Below are 21,478 nucleotides of genomic sequence, written 5' to 3' on the forward strand. Positions count from 1 at the left end.
AGAGGAGAGGAGAGAGGAGAGGAGAGGAGAGGAGAGGAGAGGAGAGAAGAGGAGGAGAGGAGAGAGGGGAGAGGAGAGAGGAGAGAGGGGAGAGGGGAGAGGAGAGGAGAGAGGAGAGGAGAGGAGAGGAGAGAGGAGACAGGGGAGAGGGGAGAGAGGAGAGAGGAGAGGAGAGAGGGGAGAGGAGAGGAGAGGAGAGGAGAGGAGGAGAGAGGGGAGAGGAGAGAGGAGAGAGGAGAAAGGAGAGGAGAGGAGAGGAGAGAGGAGAGAGAGGAGAGAGAGGAGAGAGGGGAGGAGAGGAGAGGAGAGGCGAGGGGAGAGGAGAGGAGAGAGGAGAGAGGAGAGAGGAGAGAGGGGAGAGGAGAGAGGAGAGAGGAGAGAGGGGAGAGGAGAGAGGAGAGAGGAGAGGAGAGAGGAGACAGGGGAGAGGGGAGAGAGGAGAGAGGAGAGGAGAGGAGAGAGGAGACAGGAGAGGGGAGAGAGGAGAGAGGAGAGGAGAGGAGTGAGGGGAGAGAGAGGAGAGGAGAGAGGAGACAGGGGAGAGGAGAGGAGAGAGGGGAGAGGAGAGAAGAGAGAGGAGAGGAGAGAGGAGAGAGGAGAGAGGGGAGAGGAGAGAGGAGAGAGGAGAGAGGGGAGAGGGGAGGAGAGAGGAGAGAGGAGAGAGGGGAGAGGAGAGAGAAGAGAGGGGAGAGGAGAGAAGAGAGAGGAGAGGAGAGGAGAGGAGAGAGGAGAGAGGGGAGAGAAGAGAGGGGAGAAGGGAGAGGGGAGAGTAGAGAGGAGAGAGGGGAGAGGAGAGAGGAGAGAGGGGAGAGGAGAGAGGAGAGGAGAGGCGAGGAGAGGAGAGGAGAGGAGAGGAGAGAGGAGAGGAGAGAGGAGAGGAGAGAGGAGAGAGGAGGAGCGTCGGGCCCCAGAGGGCAGACAGGAGTTCATGAGCGCTCACCGGTCCATGAGAGCTTTTTATCTCCACAGGAGTTGCATTCCAGGTCCACAGCCTGTGTGTCGGTAACAGAGACATTGGGAATTCAAATGTTTTTCATCCATCATTGTAATGAAATGTTTTTGTTTTTTTTATATCGTCAATTCAAGTGCATAATTGATGGGTCTAAATGGACAACTAGTACGTGTACGCTTTAGCTATTACAACGTCCGGCCTAACAACATGACGTCATACATCTTCTGTTCTTATGGAAGCCAGAGGGACTGGTGATCTGTTCTAGATGATCATTTCTTTATTTCATTATCTGAAAGAGATAGTTCTGTTAATGTCTGAATGGCTGCACAACCCCATTTCAAAAACACCCAAACGTTAAAGTATAAAGTATAAAGGCTGTTTTTCTGAATTGACAAAAGAGTTGTCACGATAATCTTGATCCAAGGACGACTCTCTAGCTCATCCCAAAGCTTTCAACCACACTGCATGGTTTTCCTTGGCATTGAGCTCCTCAGTTGTAAATAACGACTTCATAACGTTCATATCCGAGCAAACCCAATGCACCAATAAAGAGCATGAGATGTGGTTGAAAGTTCTGGTAAAACTTAGTAAGTAGACCTTGAATCTTTTTTGTCACACTACTATTTACAACTTCAAGAATAAACGTTCACACAATGTTTTGAAGCTGCAGTAATTGATTCTTTTTACCATCTGGGCTTTAAAATATCTGTTCCAACCGGCTGAGAGGAGAGAGGAGAGAGGAGAGAGGAGAGAGGAGGGGAGAGAGAGGAGAGGACGGGAGGGGAGAGAGGAGAGGAGAGGAGAGAGGAGGAGAGGAGAGGAGAGGAGAGGAGAGAGGAGAGAGGAGAGGAGAGGAGAGAGGAGGAGGAGAGGAGAGGAGAGAGGAGAGGAGAGAGGAGAGAGGAGGAGAGGAGCGGAGAGGAGAGGAGAGAGGAGAGAGGAGAGGAGGGGAGAGAGGAGAGAGGAGAGGAGAGAGGAGAGGAGAGAGAAGAGAGGAGAGGAGAGGAGAGAGGAGAGGAGAGGAGAGGAGAGAGGAGAGGAGAGAGAAGAGAGGAGAGAGAAGAGAGGAGAGGAGAGGAGAGAGGAGAGGAGAGAGAAGAGAGGAGAGGAGAGGAGAGGAGAGGAGAGAGGAGAGGAGAGAGGGGGAGAGGAGAGAGGAGAGGAGAGAGGAGAGGAGAGAGAAGAGCTTCCTCATGTCGGATCACAGCAAATCATCTTCGGCCTTGCAGACGCCGTACTTATAACACAAAGCCTGAGTCAGAACATTGAGGGATTGAGTTTGAAAGACTATGGTGTTGCATTGTGGGATATAGGATCCAGCGCTTCTCTGGCACCTCAGCGTTTGTCCCCATATGTTTTGAAGTGCAGCCTAAATCTCTGCAGTAACCGAAGTGGGGGAGTTAGTATGTAGGTGTGTGTTTCTTTCCTGACTGTTCGTCCACGTCTAAACACAGAGAGTAAATATAGAGCATTGTGACTGTGAGGCGGTGAGGAGACGAGAAGCTGTGGACCTTCAGATGGGATCAAACGAGGAATGTTCCATCGTCCTTTAGGGTTCACACCGGGGCGGTTATTAATAAGCTGTGAGCCGCAGTGTGTGTGGGAGGGTCCACTTCAACATTGCTTTCATAACTCTGTAAAACATGTAACAAATAAAAACATTATGAATGTATTGCATTGATATTGTCAATCTTGAATTTCAGATTAAGGGTGAACCTTTTTTAATTTACAATCCCATCGATGAGGTTTATATCATAAAAACACAGAATTTAACTGAATAAATCAGCTTCATTGTCACAGATACAATATCATATATATATATATATATATATATACACATATATATATATATATATATATATATATATATATATATATATATATATATATGATATTGTATGTTAGGAGCATATCTAATGAACAGTGCCTTATCACACAATCACTGAACATTATTCTTATTCATTTGTAAATGACAACTTCTATACTATTTTATTTTGAAGTTAACCAACATTTCCCCATTCAGTAAAAGTCTTCGTCTTCCTCTCCTGTGCATGCGGCGCCCCCTGTTGAGAGGAATGACAACTGCACCCATGAGATGTATAATTCTGATGGATAGTTAAACTGAAGGCCTGTGTGGAGAAACATCCAGAGGTTTCATGAAGACACATCTATAGAAAACACTTGTGTGTCTCATCAACACTAGTCAGGGTTCCTTTAGTTTAAATGTTGGCTGCTCGGACACTTTGAGGACTGGAGAGGATTTAGTTAAAAGTCTTTAACTCCAGGGTTCAGACACATTGTGACCAATGACTTCAAACCAAAGGTCCATGACAAACATTTAGTGAAGTCTGGGTGTAAACAGTAGAAAGTGAGTAAATGTAGTATTTAAACTAACAGTGAGAACACAAAGCATACAGTAAACCTCAAATGACTCAAATGAATGAGACAATAGTTTGATTAACCCTTTTATATCTGTAATGACAGGCCGCCTGGTCCTTTGTCTTATTTATCAAATGTCAAATGTCATTTTGGCAAAATTATTTTGTAACTGTAATTGTAACTTTCAAAATCTGGCAAGTATTTGTCATTATTATGTTATAAAGACTTGAAACAGAAACGGTGAATGCCTGCTTATATTTTGAGTCTTTCTTTTTAAAGCATATTCATTATTTCAAACTCAGCGTAAATGAACGTCATGAACACATGAATATAACACATTTACATGAACACATGAATATAACACATTTACATGACTTTTACTAAACTTTTGGGATTTAATTTTTTTCAAGGACTTTTCCAGGCCTGGAAATAACCATTTTACATCTCCATGACCGTAACAACCCTCTAACTCGTTAATCAACGGGGCCTTTAATTGTCATTCAGACATCAGGAAATACTGAAACCATTTTATATTTGTTGGAATGGGTGACTTCCTCCGGCGTCTCCATCTGTCTGCAGTCAGCCTTAACTTTAAACCATTTTATACAAATGTATAAACTAGTTCCATATTTAAATCATAATTCAGACAGGTTTCTGAATTCATTGACAGTTCAGACAGCAGTTACCGAACAACTTTAAGAAAACCATGAATCAACTCAAAAACTTTTATTGTAAATCATGGAAAACATGCCATCTATGTGTTATCTGAGGGAACATGGGGGAACATGGGACTCGTGTCTAGGAGGTGTCCATGGTGAGCACCGTCTCCTCCACCACCTCCAGGTTCAGCGTGGCCTTGGACAACACGCCGGTGGTTCCTCTCTTGTACTTGTAGTCTCCGGTTCTACGGCGGGGAAGAGACGCGGAATGAAAACGCTTCACTTTATTAAACCCGTTAGTCACGCTCATCACAGCAGATACCGTGCATGTTAAAGTGAGCAGGACCAGAGTTAAAACATAAATACAGTGATTAGCTGTTAGTGGCAGATTGGGCAGCTGTTAGCGTTTCTCACTGCAGCACAACACTCTGGTCTGTACTCACGGCGGCGCCACGTCAAGCCCTTCTACTCCTCTAGCAGAACAATGAGACAGAGGTCATGCACCGGGGCGCCATCACGGGGCGCAAGGACTTCAGACCACGACACGCGGGGTGACGAGACCGGGATGCGGCTCTGTTAACGGGGTTCACCCTGTGTGTGTGTGTGTGTGTGTGTGTGTGTGTGTACCATGACAATGGACTTAAGTCTTGACATGTCACTGTTTTGGTGTAAACGGCGGGTTATTTTTCCATCTCAAGCCGTGGTTAGTTCATGACACGCTGCACGGCTCTCATGCGCTGGTTACAGGTGATGCGACGGCTGGTCAAAGCATAGGTTCACCCTCTGGTTAACACCGCTAGCTGTGTGTGTGTGTGTGTATTTCAGGTTTACTTAATGTTTTAAATGTGTGTGTGTTTGTGTCTGTGTGTGTGTGTGTGTGGATGAAAATACCAATACATTTCAGTATTGCGCTATTTTTGTCAATTTCAAAACACTAGTAGTGTTTAAAAAGAGTTTATTTTTGTTACAGATTGGTGGCAGACTGTGGCTCAGGCTGCACATTAAATAGTGCCATGACGTTGCAGGTCTGATGGATGGAAACACAGCTCCCGCTGTTCAGATTGCATTAAGTTTACTTTTTTACCAAACTTAGATTTGATGCATACAGTGGCGTGTTCTTCACAAAAAAATAGATTTTGAAAATGGCACTACATCACCTTGTTTACAGAATCACAATATATTGTCAATACAAAGCCAGAAGAGCTCAGGATTCCATATTGAGCACCTTTAAAGTAAATAAAATGTAATACCCAAAAGCAACGCCCGGGTTTAACATGCTAGGACTGGAACAGGTTCATCCGGTGTATTCTCACCTGACGCCCTTCTTGTTGGCCTCGTCGTGGGGCCGGATGTAGTCCAGCCCGCCCTTGGTGATGACACACAGGTCGATGTTGCTGCCGGAGCCGAGGTCGTTGAAGATGCCGGCGGCGACGGCGTCCCGCACCAGCTGCTTGGCCTGCTCCTCCTGGGAGGAACCAACGGAGAGGCTCGAGTCAAAACCAGCAAGGTATCACAGGGGGCACCCGACTCCTGATTAGAGGGGTGTGTGTGTGTGTGTGTGTGTGTGTGGTACAGTACTCACCTCCATGTCGGGCTTGTAGCGGTCCTCAAACACTGCCATGGCGGCCAGAGACCCAGAGCCTTCAGAAAAGAAAAAGGTTTAATCTGGTCTGCAGGTCAAAGTGTCTGAACCCCACAGCGCCCCGACCGTCATGTGAAGAGCATTAGACTTTAGACCCTGACGGGCAGGCGGCACCTTGTATGGTAGCCTCTGTGTGTGAATGTGTGACATACTTTGGGCGGTCAGAGAATTATAAGTGTGTGCTTTTATAATGGGATAACACCAAAAAAAAGGAAGTTTTTGAAGAATGTTTTGAGCTACTAGATGGATTTCATTTAGTCTTGAGTGCAGATCATTTGGAAAAGCTCACGTCATCCTCCAGACAGCTCATCACTAATGTGACATTCAGGGTTATTTAAAACTTCATGAACGTGTGAAGAAGTTTAGGGTCCTTTGAAAGAACCTCGTGGAGGTGAAACCTGAGACGCGTGTAGAAACAGAGTGTGTGTGTGTGTGTGTGTGTGTACTGACCCATGGTGACGTAGGGCAGCTTGTCGGTGGAGCCGTGAGGGTAGATGCTGTAGAGGTGAGGGCCGTTACAGTCCACGCCGCCCAGGACCAGAGCAGCGCCGATGTAGCCCTGATACCTGAACACAGTTACAGTTCCTCAGTAGAAGTAAAATATAAATACACAGAGAGAGAGAGAGACAGAGAGAGCGAGAGAGAGAGAGAGAGAGAGAGAGAGAGAGAGAGAGAGAGAGAGAGAGAGAGAGAGAGAGAGACAGAGAGAGAGAGAGTTGAGGAGTGTACCTGAAGAGCATCTGCTTCAGCATGCGGTTGGCGGTGGCCACGCGGGGCAGCCGGCCCGTGGACAGAGCGTGCAGCTCCAGGTTGGACGAGATGATCTGCGTGGTCATCTCCGTGTCTGCAGCTGTTCCTGCTCCACAGCAGCTGACGACACAACGACACGACAACCGTCAGGGAGACGACAACGACAACCTCGGCTTTAGCGCGCGAAGCCTAAGAATCAGGTTTACGTTATCGTATGGAATATTGACATGGACATGACCTAGCATATGGACATGACCTAGCATATGGACATGACCTAGCATATGGACATGACCTAGCATATGGACATGACCTAGCATATGGACATGACCTAGCATATGGACATGACCTAGCATATGGACATGACCTAGCGTTTCTACGTCATCAACTCATCGTACATGACGTGGATATGACCTCACTCGTCTTCGCTGACCTCGATATTGCACGTTGTGTTTACATGCGTGTTTGTTCATGCAAGTGTCTCTTATATGTTAAGCAACATGACACCAGAAGGTGCCGGTAGGAGCCTGGGCATCTTGGTGAGCCTGAATATTCTTAAGAATCTAAAGTGAATTTCTCTTTCAAAGGGTTTACTTGCATCATCATGCTATTATATGATCATTATGTCAGTGGCATACAATGGTCTTAAGACAATAATATTGTTTATCAACATCATTTCTGAGACAACAGATCATCCAACAAAAGTACTTTGTGACAAACTGTTTAGCATTAGAACATTAAAGATGGTGATGCAGCCCAGAGACTCTGCTCTACATCTACAGCACTGAAACTTCATCTTTCCATTTAAACAGCTGCGTGTCAAACAGTGCAATGAGATGAGCGAACACAACTCCTGCTGTCACTCACTAGATGTTGGGGGAGATGTAGTGGATCTTGCTGCAGTTCTTGTCTGCCACGATCATCCCCTCCGTGGCTCTGGTGTCCGCTCCCAGGATGACGCCATCCTGCACAGGAAACATCACTTAGACTCAGGGGTCTGCGCTCCGACCTCAGGGGTCTGCGCTCCGACCTCAGGGGTCTGCGCTCCGACCTCAGGGGTCTGCGCTCCGACCTCAGGGGTCTGCGCTCCGACCTTCTATAGCAGTGATTCTCAACTGGTGGGTCGTGACTATTTGGAGGAGGGGCTTATCGCCCTGAAAACAGTTCATTGATCCGTGAATGAGGCACACATTTCCACGTCATTCCTGCGCGTCTGTGCATTGACTTTGCATCTAATCTACTTGCGCGACAACATTTGCAACGCTTTTAGTGTGACCGCAGCATAACTCCAGACTTTGAGACTCGTCAGGCGCAAACATCCCCAGTTCTCCCAGTATGAACTCCTCCATGTCAGTGTTACACCTCAGGTTGAAGTGATGCTGCTTCATGTTTTTCAGTATTTACCAACTGATAAAATAATCTGAAGAAAAGTTAATTTTGTAAACTTGAATCTTTTTTTTTTAAATTGCACTTTAATTTATTTAGAGTTAGTGGTTAAAGACACTGAATGTGTTCATAGTGCAGCATTATAGATTCAGTGAGTGAGTATTCTCAGCTAAAGTTACATAGAATTTGGGTCTTTTTGAAATTATTTCTCAGTATTTGGACTTTTTTTACTTCATGTTTGTGTATAAAAGCTGTTGAGTTGGTTTAAAAAACGGTTACTGAATTGTTATGCATGTTTTATATTACCTCTTGTTCTTAAGATGGACTTTGGGGTTTTTAATCGACGATAAAAAAGGGAATATTTCTAACTAGTTTTTTTCGTGCATACTGTGATATTCTGTACCATCTCAGGTTCAAACTGCACCATCTTTTTATTAAATCAATTTGAGAAGTTGTTTTCTTCTGGTGATTCCCACCCCTAATGGCAGATATGAGTTATCTGATAACGGGTAGTAAAGAAATAAACGCGGTTATCTACAATTCTATTACTTTAGGTGCCAATTAAATAAATCTTACTTTACAAAGAACAGGTAGACTATGTTATAGGGGAGATGCTTTTATGTTGGGCCTGCTATCTGCTGAGCAGGTGGTGGTAGGAACGTCTAACACGTCAATCATCAACGCTGAATATGAGGTTTTGCTCAAATGTAACTTCAGTTTTCCTGTTTGTTGATCACACGACTTTAAAAAAGAAAGAAAATGAAATAACATAGTAAGTCCACCAAAATATGAAGTGAAGGTGTGAAGATCTTGACTTTATATTTGAAGCCACTGGTGAAGGGATGATGACGCTTTGCCCGTCTCATTTGGGCATCAGACAGTGTGCTCTGCCCGATGCTGCGTGTATGATGTACGTTATGATTTAAATGTGACATCATTATTAAAGCAGCTAGTTTATCTGCAGACCCGAGGCTGCGGTAAGAACTCTCGAAGGAGACGAGGAGAAGTATCCAGTTCTTCTGTAAGAAGATAGACCTTTACCGCCACACACACTGGACTTGCTATGGCATGAAAAGCACAGGAGAAATTAATATCAATAAGAGGGACTGCAGCTTATCCAATGCAGTTGTTGTGAATGATATTTGCTGCACAGGCTGTGCCTCTCATGCTATCAAGATGTCTGCTGTAAAAAAAAGGGTCAGTTTGTGTCATGTGGCTTCTTTGGACAGACTTATAAAAGAGGTTGTTAGATAAGTGGCACACATGAAATCCTCTCTTCCTCCTCTAGTACCAGCTGGTGTATTCATGCTGAACACACAAAGAACTTGATTTACTTTAGTGGAGTAGAATATTGTCGGTTTGAATACTCAGTCACTCCATGAGCTAAACAAATAAAAAGCCCCCACAAGACTTTAGATGAGACCAGCTAGACACGAGCACAAATGTGACGACATTATGACGCGAGCTGGTTTCTGTCCCTCACCTTGAAGACGACGCCACAGATGGTGGTTCCTGTTTTCCGAGCAGCAGGCAAGCTGCTTCCCACTTTGGTCGCTTCCGCTTCCAAAACTGCATTTCTGAAAATAAATATGCATTTGTATATCCGCGTCACAGTAAAAGCAAAATGCTGCCAGCCTTCTAATACATGTTAATCAGGCCATGAGTGTGAAAACCCGTTTCAACAGCGGTTCAACGCCCTGACAAACATATGCTGGTTTGAGACGACCTCACTCTTATTTCTGGGAAAGAATTTACCCAAAATATTTGTTCTGACATTTCTGGTCATTTAAAAACTGTTTTTTAACCACATATACACATATGATATGTTTTGTTTTTATAATGTCTGCAGTTCAGAACAAAAACAGAATTATATTATAAATATTAGCCTTCTTGCAAAATTTCAAATGCACATATTTCCTAAATGAATGCAATAGTATACAAACTATTCAGCTCTGTCAACAACAAGTCTCAAAGACTCAATAAGTTCATGTAGATTGTCTGGAACAAGTTCTGCTTTATTAATACGTAACCCTTGAGGTGTCTATTGTTGTTTCTTACTGCATAGAAAGCATCATTGTTCTCATCTAAGTGGTGTAATGGTGATGCAGGCTGTGACCACAGGGCCAAAGCCCAGCGACTTAAACAGGATTTCAATGACAGATACATTATGTTACTGGAACTATAGAAGGATTTTAAAAGACTTCACTAACAGCCTCGTTGATGCACAACACGATGTTCAGTACAGAAGCACTTTTATTTACTAGAACATGGACAGCAGGGTCAACACATGACGTAAGCTCCATCAACGTTATGCTACATAAACTGACGTAAGCTCCATCAACGTTATGCTACATAAACTGACGTAAACTCCATCAGTGTTATGCTACATAAACTGACGTAAACTCCATCAGTGTTATGCTACATAAACTGACGTAAACTCCATCAGTGTTATGCTACATAAACTGACGTAAACTCCATCATCGTTGTGCTTTATAAACTGACGTAAACTCCATCAGTGTTATGCTACATAAACTGACGTAAACTCCATCAGCGTTATGCTACATAAACTGACGTAAACTCCATCAGTGTTATGCTACATAAACTGACGTAAACTCCATCAACGTTATGCTACATAAACTGACGTAAACTCCATCAGTGTTATGCTACATAAACTGACGTAAACTCCATCAACGTTATGCTACATAAACTGACGTAAACTCCATCAGCGTTATGCTACATAAACTGACGTAAACTCCATCATCGTTGTGCTTTATAAACTGACGTAAGCTCCATCATCGTTGTGCTTTATAAACTGACGTAAGCTCTATCATCGTTGTGCTTTATAAACTGACGTAAGCTCTATCATCGTTGTACTTTATAAACTGACGTAAGCTCCATCATCGTTGTGCTTTATAAACTGAGGTTAGCTCGCGTTAGTTACGGTACTGTCTTCGGTTAACGTGATCTACGTAATCTACGCAGAACTGGAATGAATTTCTTGGTCAAAGAAACGTTCCGCCGTGATATTTATTGTCTTCTCGTTAGCAGGTTAAACTCTTGACACGGACACAGGACGTGGGCCGTCAGCTTGATAGGTGAACGTGAACGATGATACGAGAATGTGGGAAACGCCTGAGTCATTGTATGGAAGTTAACACGAGCTAGCATCCCTAAGAAACCCGCGTCAAAACACCTCGGTTCTCCTCGACGGCTGAACTAAAGAGCCACCAGCCTATTCACCGCAGCAGCGGAGTGTTTCTGGTCGGATCTTCATTCGTTTAACAGCTCTTACCTTTTGCAGTTTTCGAAACTGAAACCGCCGACCGGTGACTGGCTTACTACCAATGTCGCCATCTTGTTGAATGGAGGATTGTGTTTCCCGGAAGTAAAGGAAGCGGTTCTTCTTCTTCTTCTTCTTTGGGGGTTTAGCGGCGGCTTGCTTCCGGTACGTTGCAATGCTGTCCCCTCTGGAGCTAGACGGACATCTTTATGGTAGATACTCTTTTACCAGATCAGTGTCTCTCGAAGTCAGACTTCTATTTTATTCCTTTTCCATACTTTTTCCATACTTTCCAAATATACAGATTTAATAATAATAATAACTTTATTGATATAGCACCTTTAAAAATAAAGTTTACAAAGTGCTTTACAGAGATTCAAAGCATGGACATCAGAATCAGCTTTAATGGCCATGTAAGTTTATGCATACATGGAATTTAACTCCGGTTTCTTCGTACTTCACAATATACAGTAAACAAGATAAATATAAAAAAGATTTAAAAAAGACATTAAAGACAGTAGTCAAAAAAGTGCAGATAGTGCAGATGGAAGAATCAATTAAATACCGGTAAGCAAAAAGGACCGTCAACGCAATGAATACAACAAAACCAAACACATAACCAAAAAGAACAAATGGAGTAGAAAACAAACAAATAAATGAATAAAATATACAAACAAAACCAGGGGAACAAAAGAACTGCATAATAGATCATAAAAGGACGACATCACTTAAAAGCAATTCTATAAAAATGGGTTTTAAGAAGTGATTTAAAAGAAGTTACTTTCGATAGTCTTCTGTTTACCTCCATGTCTCTTTGCCATCTTGTCGCCTCTTTGTTCCTCTGAATGGCCCATAGAGGCAAAGGCAAGAATGTAAAAAGAAGAGGAATTAGTTTAAATAAACCATTACCAAATACCATGGTTGTTCATTGGAAAAAATCCATTATTGAAATTCTGATTGAAATGTTTCAACAGTGACACCTGCAGCATGTGAGTCTCTGAATAAGGGGAGCCCTAGACTTACTTTAAATATTTTAAATTAAAGGAAATCAGCATTATCAAAGCCTCAAAAACATGTGAAGCTGAGATTGAAAAGGTTTTGCATTATAAATGTATTGAGCATTATATGATCTGACTGTGGTGTAGTGAGAGAAGTAACTACGTGACATTCATTTAAGACAGAAAACATTTTTATTTTATTTTACAAAAAAAATGTAATGTGCCCCTTTTTATTGAATGTGAAAATATAAAAGTAGAGATGATAAAGATAATAATACTTTTATCAAGGCAATAACAAAAAGAAGAACCCAAAGAGGCTTTACACATGGACATAATTGTGTTGAATCAGAATCCTCAAAGCAAAAGCAAAGACATTTAAATGAACCAAGCCGTCAATTACATTTTCTTGAAGTATTATATAAATATGAACTTGGCTGTTTTGATGCGATGAACTCTATAATTGACTGATGACCTGTAGCCTGCACAGATCAGTATATAGTGAGTTCCTTTGCTTAATTTACTTCAATAAAGTGTCGACTACTTTGTGGCTCGTCATATCGTTCCTTCCTGTGAGAAGTTCGTCTGTCCCGGTAAATCAGATTGTGCTGCGTCCCAACAGAAGGTTTCTCCTCAGCCGGGTACAGCGTGTGTTTAATCACGCTGCCATGTTCTGTCCTTGAACAGGACGGATGCCAACTTGATGCCAGCTGGATGTCAAGGTCGACGAGGAAATGGGATCCTGCGAGGTGGAGGGGATCAGATAGTGCGCCTCCACAACGAGACGAGTGCATTATGTTGATTAAGCCTTTTATTAAAGCAGAGCGGCCAAAACAGGTGGTTGAAGGTGTAATCGGTGGGATCTCAGTGACCGATAACAATGTGCTCTGACTTTAACCTGCAGAAGTCTGTTGGTTTCCCAGAATACACTTCCATCATGTTCCAACACATTATCATGGAATAGATAACGGGCTTCATGATCACAGTATATTAAGGGACGTGTTCTGGGTTCTGAGTTTGGACTAAAGTTTGTGTTCAAGCTGCACGACCGACCTCAGCTTGAGTGACCTGTTCATCCACGCAGACCTCAAGTTCTGTAGCCAGACATTATTTAAAATGATATTCTATAAACCGAAGGTATCAATAATTCAACACATCTCGGGGGAACATTTTAGGGGTAATTAGATATTAGATATGTAATGCAATGTTATGCTGCCTTTAGACATTTAGTTTGAAAATGTAAATACTATGAATTCAACAAATTCATCATGAAAAAGCAGAAACAGAGGGCACTATATGTATAATGGCGCACTTATAATCAATACCTTCATATCAACAATGGATCACATTGATGGCCAGAAACACCAACAAATCCAAATTAAAGCTGCAAGCAGCGATGATGTCTGTGTGCTTTGAGGGGAGTGGTGTTGTTCTATGACGTCACTCACATGGCCGTACACTTTCATGAATATTTCCCCAAAACTCCATTGGTTAAGCTTCCGCGGGTCAAAAGTGGGCTAAGGTGGGCTGGTATTGCCACTCAAACAAAAAAACTCAAACATGTTTTTTTTTTTTTTTTTTTTTTTTTTTCCAATCATACATTACCTGCAATACCTTTTCATGCTGGGATCTAGAAAATGTTCATTGTTTTACTCGCGGCCAACGGCCCAAGCCTTCTTTGATTTAATGCAACTTGTGATTGACCCACAGCTGCTTCACCCCTTACAGCCACGGCCCGCCTGCACGCGTCATGCACGCGGCTCTGCACACGGCCCGCCTGTACACGGCTCTGTACACGGCCCTGCACACGGCCCTGCACACGGCCCGCCTGTACACGGCTCTGCACACGGCCCTGCACACGGCCCGCCTGTACACGGCTCTGCACACGGCCCTGTACACGGCTCTGCACGCGGCCCGCCTGTACACGGCTCTGCACACGGCCCGCCTGTACACGGCCCTGCACACGGCTCTGTACACGGCCCTGTACACGGCTCTGCACGCGGCCCGCCTGTACACGGCTCTGCACACGGCCCGCCTGTACACGGCTCTGCACACGGCTCTGTACACGGCCCTGTACACGGCTCTGCACACGGCCCGCCTGTACACGGCCCTGCACTATACACGGAGACATGAGCAGCTAGAAGCTAACAGTGCTAGGAGCTAACAGTGCTAGGATCTAACAGTGCTAACAGCGCGAATAGCACTAACGACGGCAGCAGTGCTGACAGAGCTAACAGTTTTAACCTCGTCTTAAACGATACCTTGTGCTCACTATAAGCGATAAGATTAAATGTTTACACAATGAGTGAAAATGCCTTTATTGAACACAGCAGAATAATGCACAGATGGGCCCGTTAGCTGTATAGCTATTGAACAACTGTTGTAAAGCCGTTCTGTAGGATCTAGATATGACTGTACTTACATTGATGCCAGCTGGTGACAGTGTTAATAAGAACAGGGATACAATCTGCTTGTGTCAACATGCATCACAGCTTAACGCCTGCGCACGCTAACCTGCAGACGACCACAGAGCCACGAGTCTTACGCCCAGCTGCGCTTGGCGTGGAGCATCTCCATGAGCAGGTTGTTGCCCGGCACCTCCCCGCCCAGGTGTCTGCAGTGCAGGTATTCTTCAGCCAGGGCGCTGAGAGAGCGGAGCTCAGACAGACAAAGCAGCAGATGAGCGAAGCGTCCGTGGAGGTGGGAGGAGGAGCACAGCGTGTACTCCAGCAGGGCGCCTTCCGCCTGCTCCTGCACACCCTCGATGAAATGATGCTCCTCCAGCTGCTTCACGTCTGGGAAAGAAACAGCCAATCAATGTGAGTCAAACATCATGGAGGGGAGAGAACTAGAAGTACACTTCTTCTACTTTCTCTAACTGGATCATAGACAGTTCATTTAGTAATAATAATACCGCTGCAACCACATCAAGAACCCCTTGCCGTTTTCTTTTTTTGCTATTTGTTGAAGCAAATAGCTGTTGTCTCCATCACTCTTTGGATCTCAACCACTTGGTATCACATGGTTCCATCAGAAGGTATTCTGACACCAGGAACTATGTCTGAGGAACAACATTTAGACCGTGGTTCCTCTAGTCCAAACGCAGGTACAGATCCTGAAAGGATTCTGGTGCCCTTGGAAAAGCAGTTGCGTTGGAAACAGGCTATAATTGTAAAGATGTTTGCATTATTAGATACTGAAAGGTCAAAGGAACACCACATGGCCAACATTGGTTTAGCCAACAAAACTACCAGGTTAAGGTTAGAAAAAGATCTTGGTTGTGTTGAAATAATAACACAATGTAACGCAGCAACAGTAGCAAACTAACCTAAATCCAACATACGCTGTAGTTTTTTTAGAAACGTACAATGGTAAACATGTTTACTAGTGACTGTGCTGGAAATGTATCTCAGTTAAAAACACACTTATGAAATAATTCACCAAGAATCCATCAAATCAGTGTGTGACTTCAGGACTGTTTGTGACTCAATATGAAGCGTCATAGATACAGAGCATCAGCGGCCACTAACCTGGGTTAAAGAGGATGATGAACTTGATGCAGGCCAACTCTTGCCGGTCCACCTTTATGAGGAGCAGCTTCTCCACCAGCTCCTGTCCTCTCTGCACCAGGCCGGCCACCGTGACACCAGCATGGGAGGCGACGTCACACAGCTCCACCTGACCCAGAGAGACATCTGGCATCAGGAGCGTCAGGATGTCTCTCTGGACTCAACGCACATATTCACGTGGCATACCTCCTTTCTAATACATTTTCAGGGGGGTTTACAAGGCAACTCTCAAATGTACACATCAATGTAGACTCTGAAGCTTCAATCTGCCCACAAAGTGTTGGCGCTGTTGCATGTTTTTGACAAAACGTGAATCAGGGCCAATACAGGAGTTATTATGTTTGTGTTGGAGAATGTGTGATCTCATGAAGGCTAATCATTCCCAAATCTCCTGGTCATGAAAGAAGATGAATGCGAGGTACACGCTCCACGAGAATCCAACCGCTTTTGGGCCTGATGGTCAACAAAACCCAGATATTTAGAGAGTTCTAGAGATTATTTTTTGCCAGATTTCCATGTGGCGTTCGGTGAACTAACCTTTTGAAAACCCAACTGTTTTTCGACCTCTGCTCCAAAATGTCATACCAAACTAAAAAAGGTGTATCTCTGAAATCACTAGGGCTGTTTTAATAATGCTGGTGTTATAATAAAAGAGTAAAATGTTGTGTGTTAAGATGTGTAAATATCAGTCTATATATTACTGGTTATGAGTAAATGAAGAAGTGGATTATACAGTTGTTATAGCAATATCTGCCATATGGGCTCCACAGAGTGCTTTTTCTCCCCCGATCTGCTCAGTAGCCCATCATGGCTGCACCAATATCAAATATCACCAATATATCAAATATCAAATATCAAATCAGAATTCACAATCCGATGCTGTTGTGAGGAAACCCTGAGGAGCAACCGTTACTCTTTACACACGATAGATGGACAGACAGGAGAAACTTGGTGCTTTATAGCTATGTGTTTACTCCCTTTACTTGTTTGTAACATACATATATATTTTAGTTTTTGTTTATTTGCATAACAATGCCCTTTACCTCCTGCCCAGTGACCAGCAGCAGGCGGCCTTCTTTCCCGTGCAGGACCTGTCTGGAGATGATGTCCAGGAGCAGCAGGTCACTCCAGCAGCTGTGCAGCAGCTTCATCTGGTCATTCACCTGGGAGCAGGAAGAAGGCGCTACAACTATTCAACACAGGTTTCATCTCTTTACACATTTCAAATAACAGTATCCATGTCCGTTGTTTTCCCCGTCAGAGGCATGTTCTATCCTGAGGTAGGACCACTCAGGTTGCTTCGTCTGCAGAAAGACATTCACTCGTCTGCCTGGTTCTCATCCACATGAACGGAGGATGAGAACAACCCTGGAGTCTCTATTAGTGCATTTCACTGATTTGAATGAGGGCTCTTCGTACTGGTGTTAATGCGTGCTAATTATTGGATGCCTGGTGTCGCCTCCGGAAGAACTCAGTTCAACAACTTCTCACGTTCTCTATATTTATTTACTAAATGATCACAAGCAAAGTCGTAAGCGCGGCAGTTGCAAAAGCAGTGAGTGGTCCAGCAACACGCAGGTTGGGTCCAGAACCACTGCCCCCCAACGGAAGTGGGGCCTTTCATACACAGGTTATCGTCACAGGTTGGTCTCGCCTCGTCCTAACATCTGATTGGCTCTATCCTGTCAAGAGGAGGAGAATCCCATGTTCTCATCTTTTCTCACAAGACTGGACCACAACGACCCGTCTGCTTCACTAATGTCAACATACTGATAAACAGGTGTGAGTGTTGAAGTGCAGGCGTGTGACTGACTTCCCTTGAGAACTGGACCTTTCATAGACACAACCAACTCCAGCTGATAGCTGTGTTATACTGACCTCGCTGACCTGAACTTTAATAGACAGGAAAAGTAATGGAGAATATCTGCAGAATATAAGGATTTATATTATCACTGGGAAGATGAATTAACGGACAAAACAATCAGCTGAGTTATAGACTCTGCTCTTATAGACAGCTCTTTCCCAATGTAAGTCAGTGTTGTGAGATCATAGCTGCTAGCCTCAGATCCACCTCTTGGCCAAAATGGCGACTCACTTTGAGCTCCACAGCTGCTCTTCAGGAACCTATGGTGATGTCACGGAGACTACGTCCATATTTCATACAAGGTTATTTATTGTCGTTCTACAATAGGGTTGAGCAATGCACTTTTAGTCCCATTTTGAGACAGAGAAATCACATACATGAAGGAGTTCACTGAATGAGTAAAGAAGCTGCTCTGATGTCTGGCGGTACGGAAACTCATATTTCATACTTCTGTATTGTTAGACCTCAAGTTTTGGTGAGAAGCACTAAATGTGAGCCGAACATTAAAACTCTACAGGCCCTTTACCTGTGGACCCATCACGTGATCCAGAACAGTATTCCACAGGAAGTTATTTACTGGAACCAAATATACTGTATTACAAACTCTGTGAACAAATGTAAAGGCCATGTGTGTGGACGGATTTTGATTCATTATTATTTTTCCTTATTTAACTTTTTTTTAACTTTTTTTATTAGTTGTATTTCCTCTCATGTTTTACTTTACATTGTCTGTTTGCTCTACTTTCCTGTCACTTTCTTCACTGCTATTAGAAACAGATCAACACACACGCACACACACACACACACACACACACACACGCACACGCACACACACACACACACACACACACACACACACACACACACACAATGAAAATACTTGTTCGCTGACCCCTGAACAGCATATTGTGCATATTCTCCAATAAAGTATATTTAAAAAAAAAGGAAATGTAAACTATGTGAAAGAATGTCATTTTCTATGTGTGCCAACATATTTGGACTATACTTTCTATCAGTGTGACGTCATCACAGTGACAATATAAAGATATTCCTCGCAGCAGCAGACACGAGCAGCCAGAGGGTCTCACCTTGAGTTGCTTGAAGAAGATGGAGGTGCGCGCCCACTCCACGATGGAGAACAGCGTCTGGTCGGCCATGAGGCACATCCCGCGGAAGGTGCCGGCGCCCCCGTGCCGCTCCCCGTGTTGCTCCTGCAGGAGCCGAGCAGCCACCGCGTTCTGCAGCTGCAGCTCGTCGGGATCGCAGCGCACGAACTCCGTCACCAGCTGAGGCGTCCTGGGGGCGCGTGGAGAGAGAGAGAACAGCTGGTCCGAGGGCATCACTGCAGCGGAGCTGATGGCGGGCTCTGACTTGATGGTCCAGTTTGAGGAGGAGGCCCACTGGGCCTGGTTGGGCGAGTCGGGCGGCAGGAGGGAGCACAGGGACGGCGGCTGGTAGCTGATGCGCTCGTGCTGTGCGGTGCAGTGGAGGATGGGAGCACAGCGAAGGTCACCAGTGAAGGTCAAGGCTCTGTGCTGGGTGGAGCCCAGGGGAGGACCGCTGTCTGTCCTGAATCCAGCGGCTTGAATCAGAGCCCTCCTCTGCTGCTTCAGGGCCCGGTCTCGCTTGTACATGGGCCCAAACTTGTTCCTGCCGCCTCGGATCCGATCTGCACGAACAGCTGATGAGATCAGTTTAGAGCAGTTCATCAAGATGATTTTACTGAGATGATCACAAACTACAATATGATGACGTTCTTCATCGTCCACATCTTTAGGAACCAGGAAAAAAATACAGTAGAATTTATTTGGAGTTCCATCATAATACTTAATCAACTTCCGTGTATGTTATTGGTAGCTCCAATATGCAAAGTGTTTATACTGTAAATTATGGGCTGTAATCTTAAATGTTACTGCAGACTGAGAACAGTAACGCTGTGATTCTGTTCTCAGTCCCGGAGGAGAGAGACAGTCACATGATGAGGATCAACGATGATCTTTCCACTCAGAGAAACAAGAAAATAAAACATAAAACTTAAAAATACATATGGTCTATTGTCCACAAATATTTATTCTCATTGTACATCATTTCAATTTATAGATATCACCATGAAACTTAAGTTGATTACTTACATTAAGACAATGTAATTCATTTTGTATTACAAGTCTTCTGAAATGTATGTGTAAATATGCAAAGGATCATTGCCTTATTAAATATGTGCAAATTGCCTACATTTGCTTAAATCTGAATATTAAATAAAGCCATGCAGGTTCAACCCTTTCGTTTCATTTCGTTGACATCATATAAATGTCTTTACAGAGGAAACTTTATACCTCTTTGTATCACTCCATTTATCAGCCATACAAAAAGTGCCATGTTTTAGGAACAACATCTTCTATTAATCTCTGTATGAATAAAATATGAACAAACCCCTCAGTGTAAAAAAAAAACACCTTAAGAATGAAACTGAAGGTTTGAAATATGTAAGTGCTACTTAAGTGAGAAAAACTCGTTTTTAGAAAACGGCCTTTAAATATGTGTTTTGTAAAATCACATTTTCAGGACACTGCAGGTAAATAATGTAAATGTTGAAATTGAACAGTGCATTTCTTCCTGCAGTGTCACCTTTAATGACACATGAGAAATGATTCCTTTATATTCATGAACATCACAGAACGGAGAAGCACCATGCAGGAGGAAGATACTGTGATTTATAAATACATGTTTACAGGCGCATTTAAATAGATGTTTTTATGGGCAACAAGAAGACCGCGTAAATAATTCCTCTATATGTTTTCTTTCTGAATAAACTGCCATGTCTTAGGCCTCATGAAGCAGGTCACAGCTGTAAAACGCTCGTGCTTTGTGAAAGTGACGCACACTCCGAGGTCTTCCTCACGTGTTTCCTGATGAAGATGAAGAGCCTCCTCACCTTCCAGCCGCATGCCCACATGAAGGCACTTGTGGAACCTGCAGGCCGGGCAGCGCTTCCTCTGCGTGACGTCGATGCTGCAGACCCGGCTCTCCGCGCAGAGGTACTTCTTGTTGTTCTGGACGGTTCTTTTGAAGAAACCCTGCGAGGGGTGAGGAAGAGGAAGAGGAAGGGTCCGCGTGAGGAAGGCACTTCTGTTCATAACGGCGACTCATGCATGTGTTTTTAACTGCAATGAAAGCAGCCGTGCCTCTACCTTGCAGCTCTCGCAGGTGAGCAGCCCGTAGTGGTACCCGGACACCTTGTCTCCGCACACGGGACACAGCTCCTCCAGACCCGCCGCCAGGCTGCACTCCATCCTGGAGGAGCGCAGCGACACTGACCTTTACGCACGGCACCACAACACGGAGAGGTCTAGAACGTTAAACTATCTCACCACGTCGGACCCATCGCCTCCTCACTGACCTGCTGGATCACTGCGCGGCCTCGGCACTGACGTCAGAGTCCGTGAATCTTCTCCCCAGATGAGGAGTGAGCGTGTGGCCGTCACAGGAGGGACTGTCCATGGTCCTGATCCCGAGGAGCGCAGCCAATGAGCGCGTCTCCTCACTGACTCACCTGTTCATGTGTTCACATTCACACTCAGCATGACCTCATCTCAGAGTTTCCTGACAAGAACAGACCTTTAGTAACGAAGTTCAAAGGAACAAAACAACAGACACACAAGACTGAGCAGCTGCAACGACTCCACTAGTGGTCAGTTGATTAAGAAAAACATTTAGAAATGTTTTGCAGCCTCTCTAATATTTACATTTCCTGCTTTTCACAGTCTGTATGTCATATTGAACTGAATAACTTTGGTATTTCTACTGACAAAACACTTTGCACGTTGAGAAACTAGTTTTTATTGATAAGATGATCCTGTATTAGTCCCGCAGTGGGGGAATTGCAGGATTACAGCAGCAAGAGACAGCAGTAAAATAAGAAACAAGTAATACATATAAGTAAACAGTAAAACCGTATAAAAAAAAAAAATCCACAATAGCATTATTATATGTACAGACAGAATAAAC

At 44.1% G+C, this 21,478-nt stretch overlaps 2 protein-coding genes across 2 annotated transcripts; both read right to left on the bottom strand.

The window, feature by feature from the left end:
- Positions 1 to 4,042: 4,042 nt before the first annotated feature.
- On the bottom strand, positions 4,043 to 11,132 carry psmb7 (proteasome 20S subunit beta 7). Its single transcript, XM_079235041.1, has 8 exons — positions 11,058 to 11,132; positions 9,249 to 9,342; positions 7,247 to 7,344; positions 6,362 to 6,502; positions 6,083 to 6,198; positions 5,573 to 5,631; positions 5,304 to 5,455; positions 4,043 to 4,235 (listed from the first exon to the last, which is right to left on the bottom strand). The coding sequence occupies exons 1-8, from the start codon at positions 11,117 to 11,119 to the stop codon at positions 4,130 to 4,132; spliced, it is 828 nt and encodes a 275-aa protein (XP_079091167.1). The 5' UTR covers positions 11,120 to 11,132; the 3' UTR covers positions 4,043 to 4,129.
- A 3,449-nt stretch (positions 11,133 to 14,581) lies between these two features.
- Positions 14,582 to 20,971, bottom strand: nr5a1b (nuclear receptor subfamily 5, group A, member 1b; the record flags this gene model as incomplete). The annotated part of the gene is made up of 7 exons (XM_079234869.1): positions 14,582 to 14,835; positions 15,571 to 15,718; positions 16,653 to 16,772; positions 18,562 to 19,154; positions 20,406 to 20,547; positions 20,662 to 20,788; positions 20,883 to 20,971. The coding sequence occupies 7 exons, from the start codon at positions 20,969 to 20,971 to the stop codon at positions 14,582 to 14,584; spliced, it is 1,473 nt and encodes a 490-aa protein (XP_079090995.1).
- Positions 20,972 to 21,478: the final 507 nt, after the last annotated feature.

The sequence above is a fragment of the Taurulus bubalis genome (assembly GCF_910589615.1).
Source record: "Taurulus bubalis genome assembly, chromosome: 19".
Lineage (NCBI taxonomy): Eukaryota > Metazoa > Chordata > Actinopteri > Perciformes > Cottidae > Taurulus > Taurulus bubalis.

Bases quoted from the DNA above. Each gene is read 5' to 3' on its own strand.
- psmb7 (XM_079235041.1), bottom strand. From the start codon at position 11,119: ATGGCGACATTGGTAGTAAGCCAGTCACCGGTCGGCGGTTTCAGTTTC. The intron at 5,632-6,082 runs GTCAGTACACAC...TCTTTTCTGAAG, and splicing joins GCTGCCCTACGTCACCATGG to GCTCTGGGTCTCTGGCCGCC. The intron at 4,236-5,303 runs GTGAGAATACAC...TCCCCGCCGTAG, and splicing joins GCCAACAAGAAGGGCGTCAG to AACCGGAGACTACAAGTACA.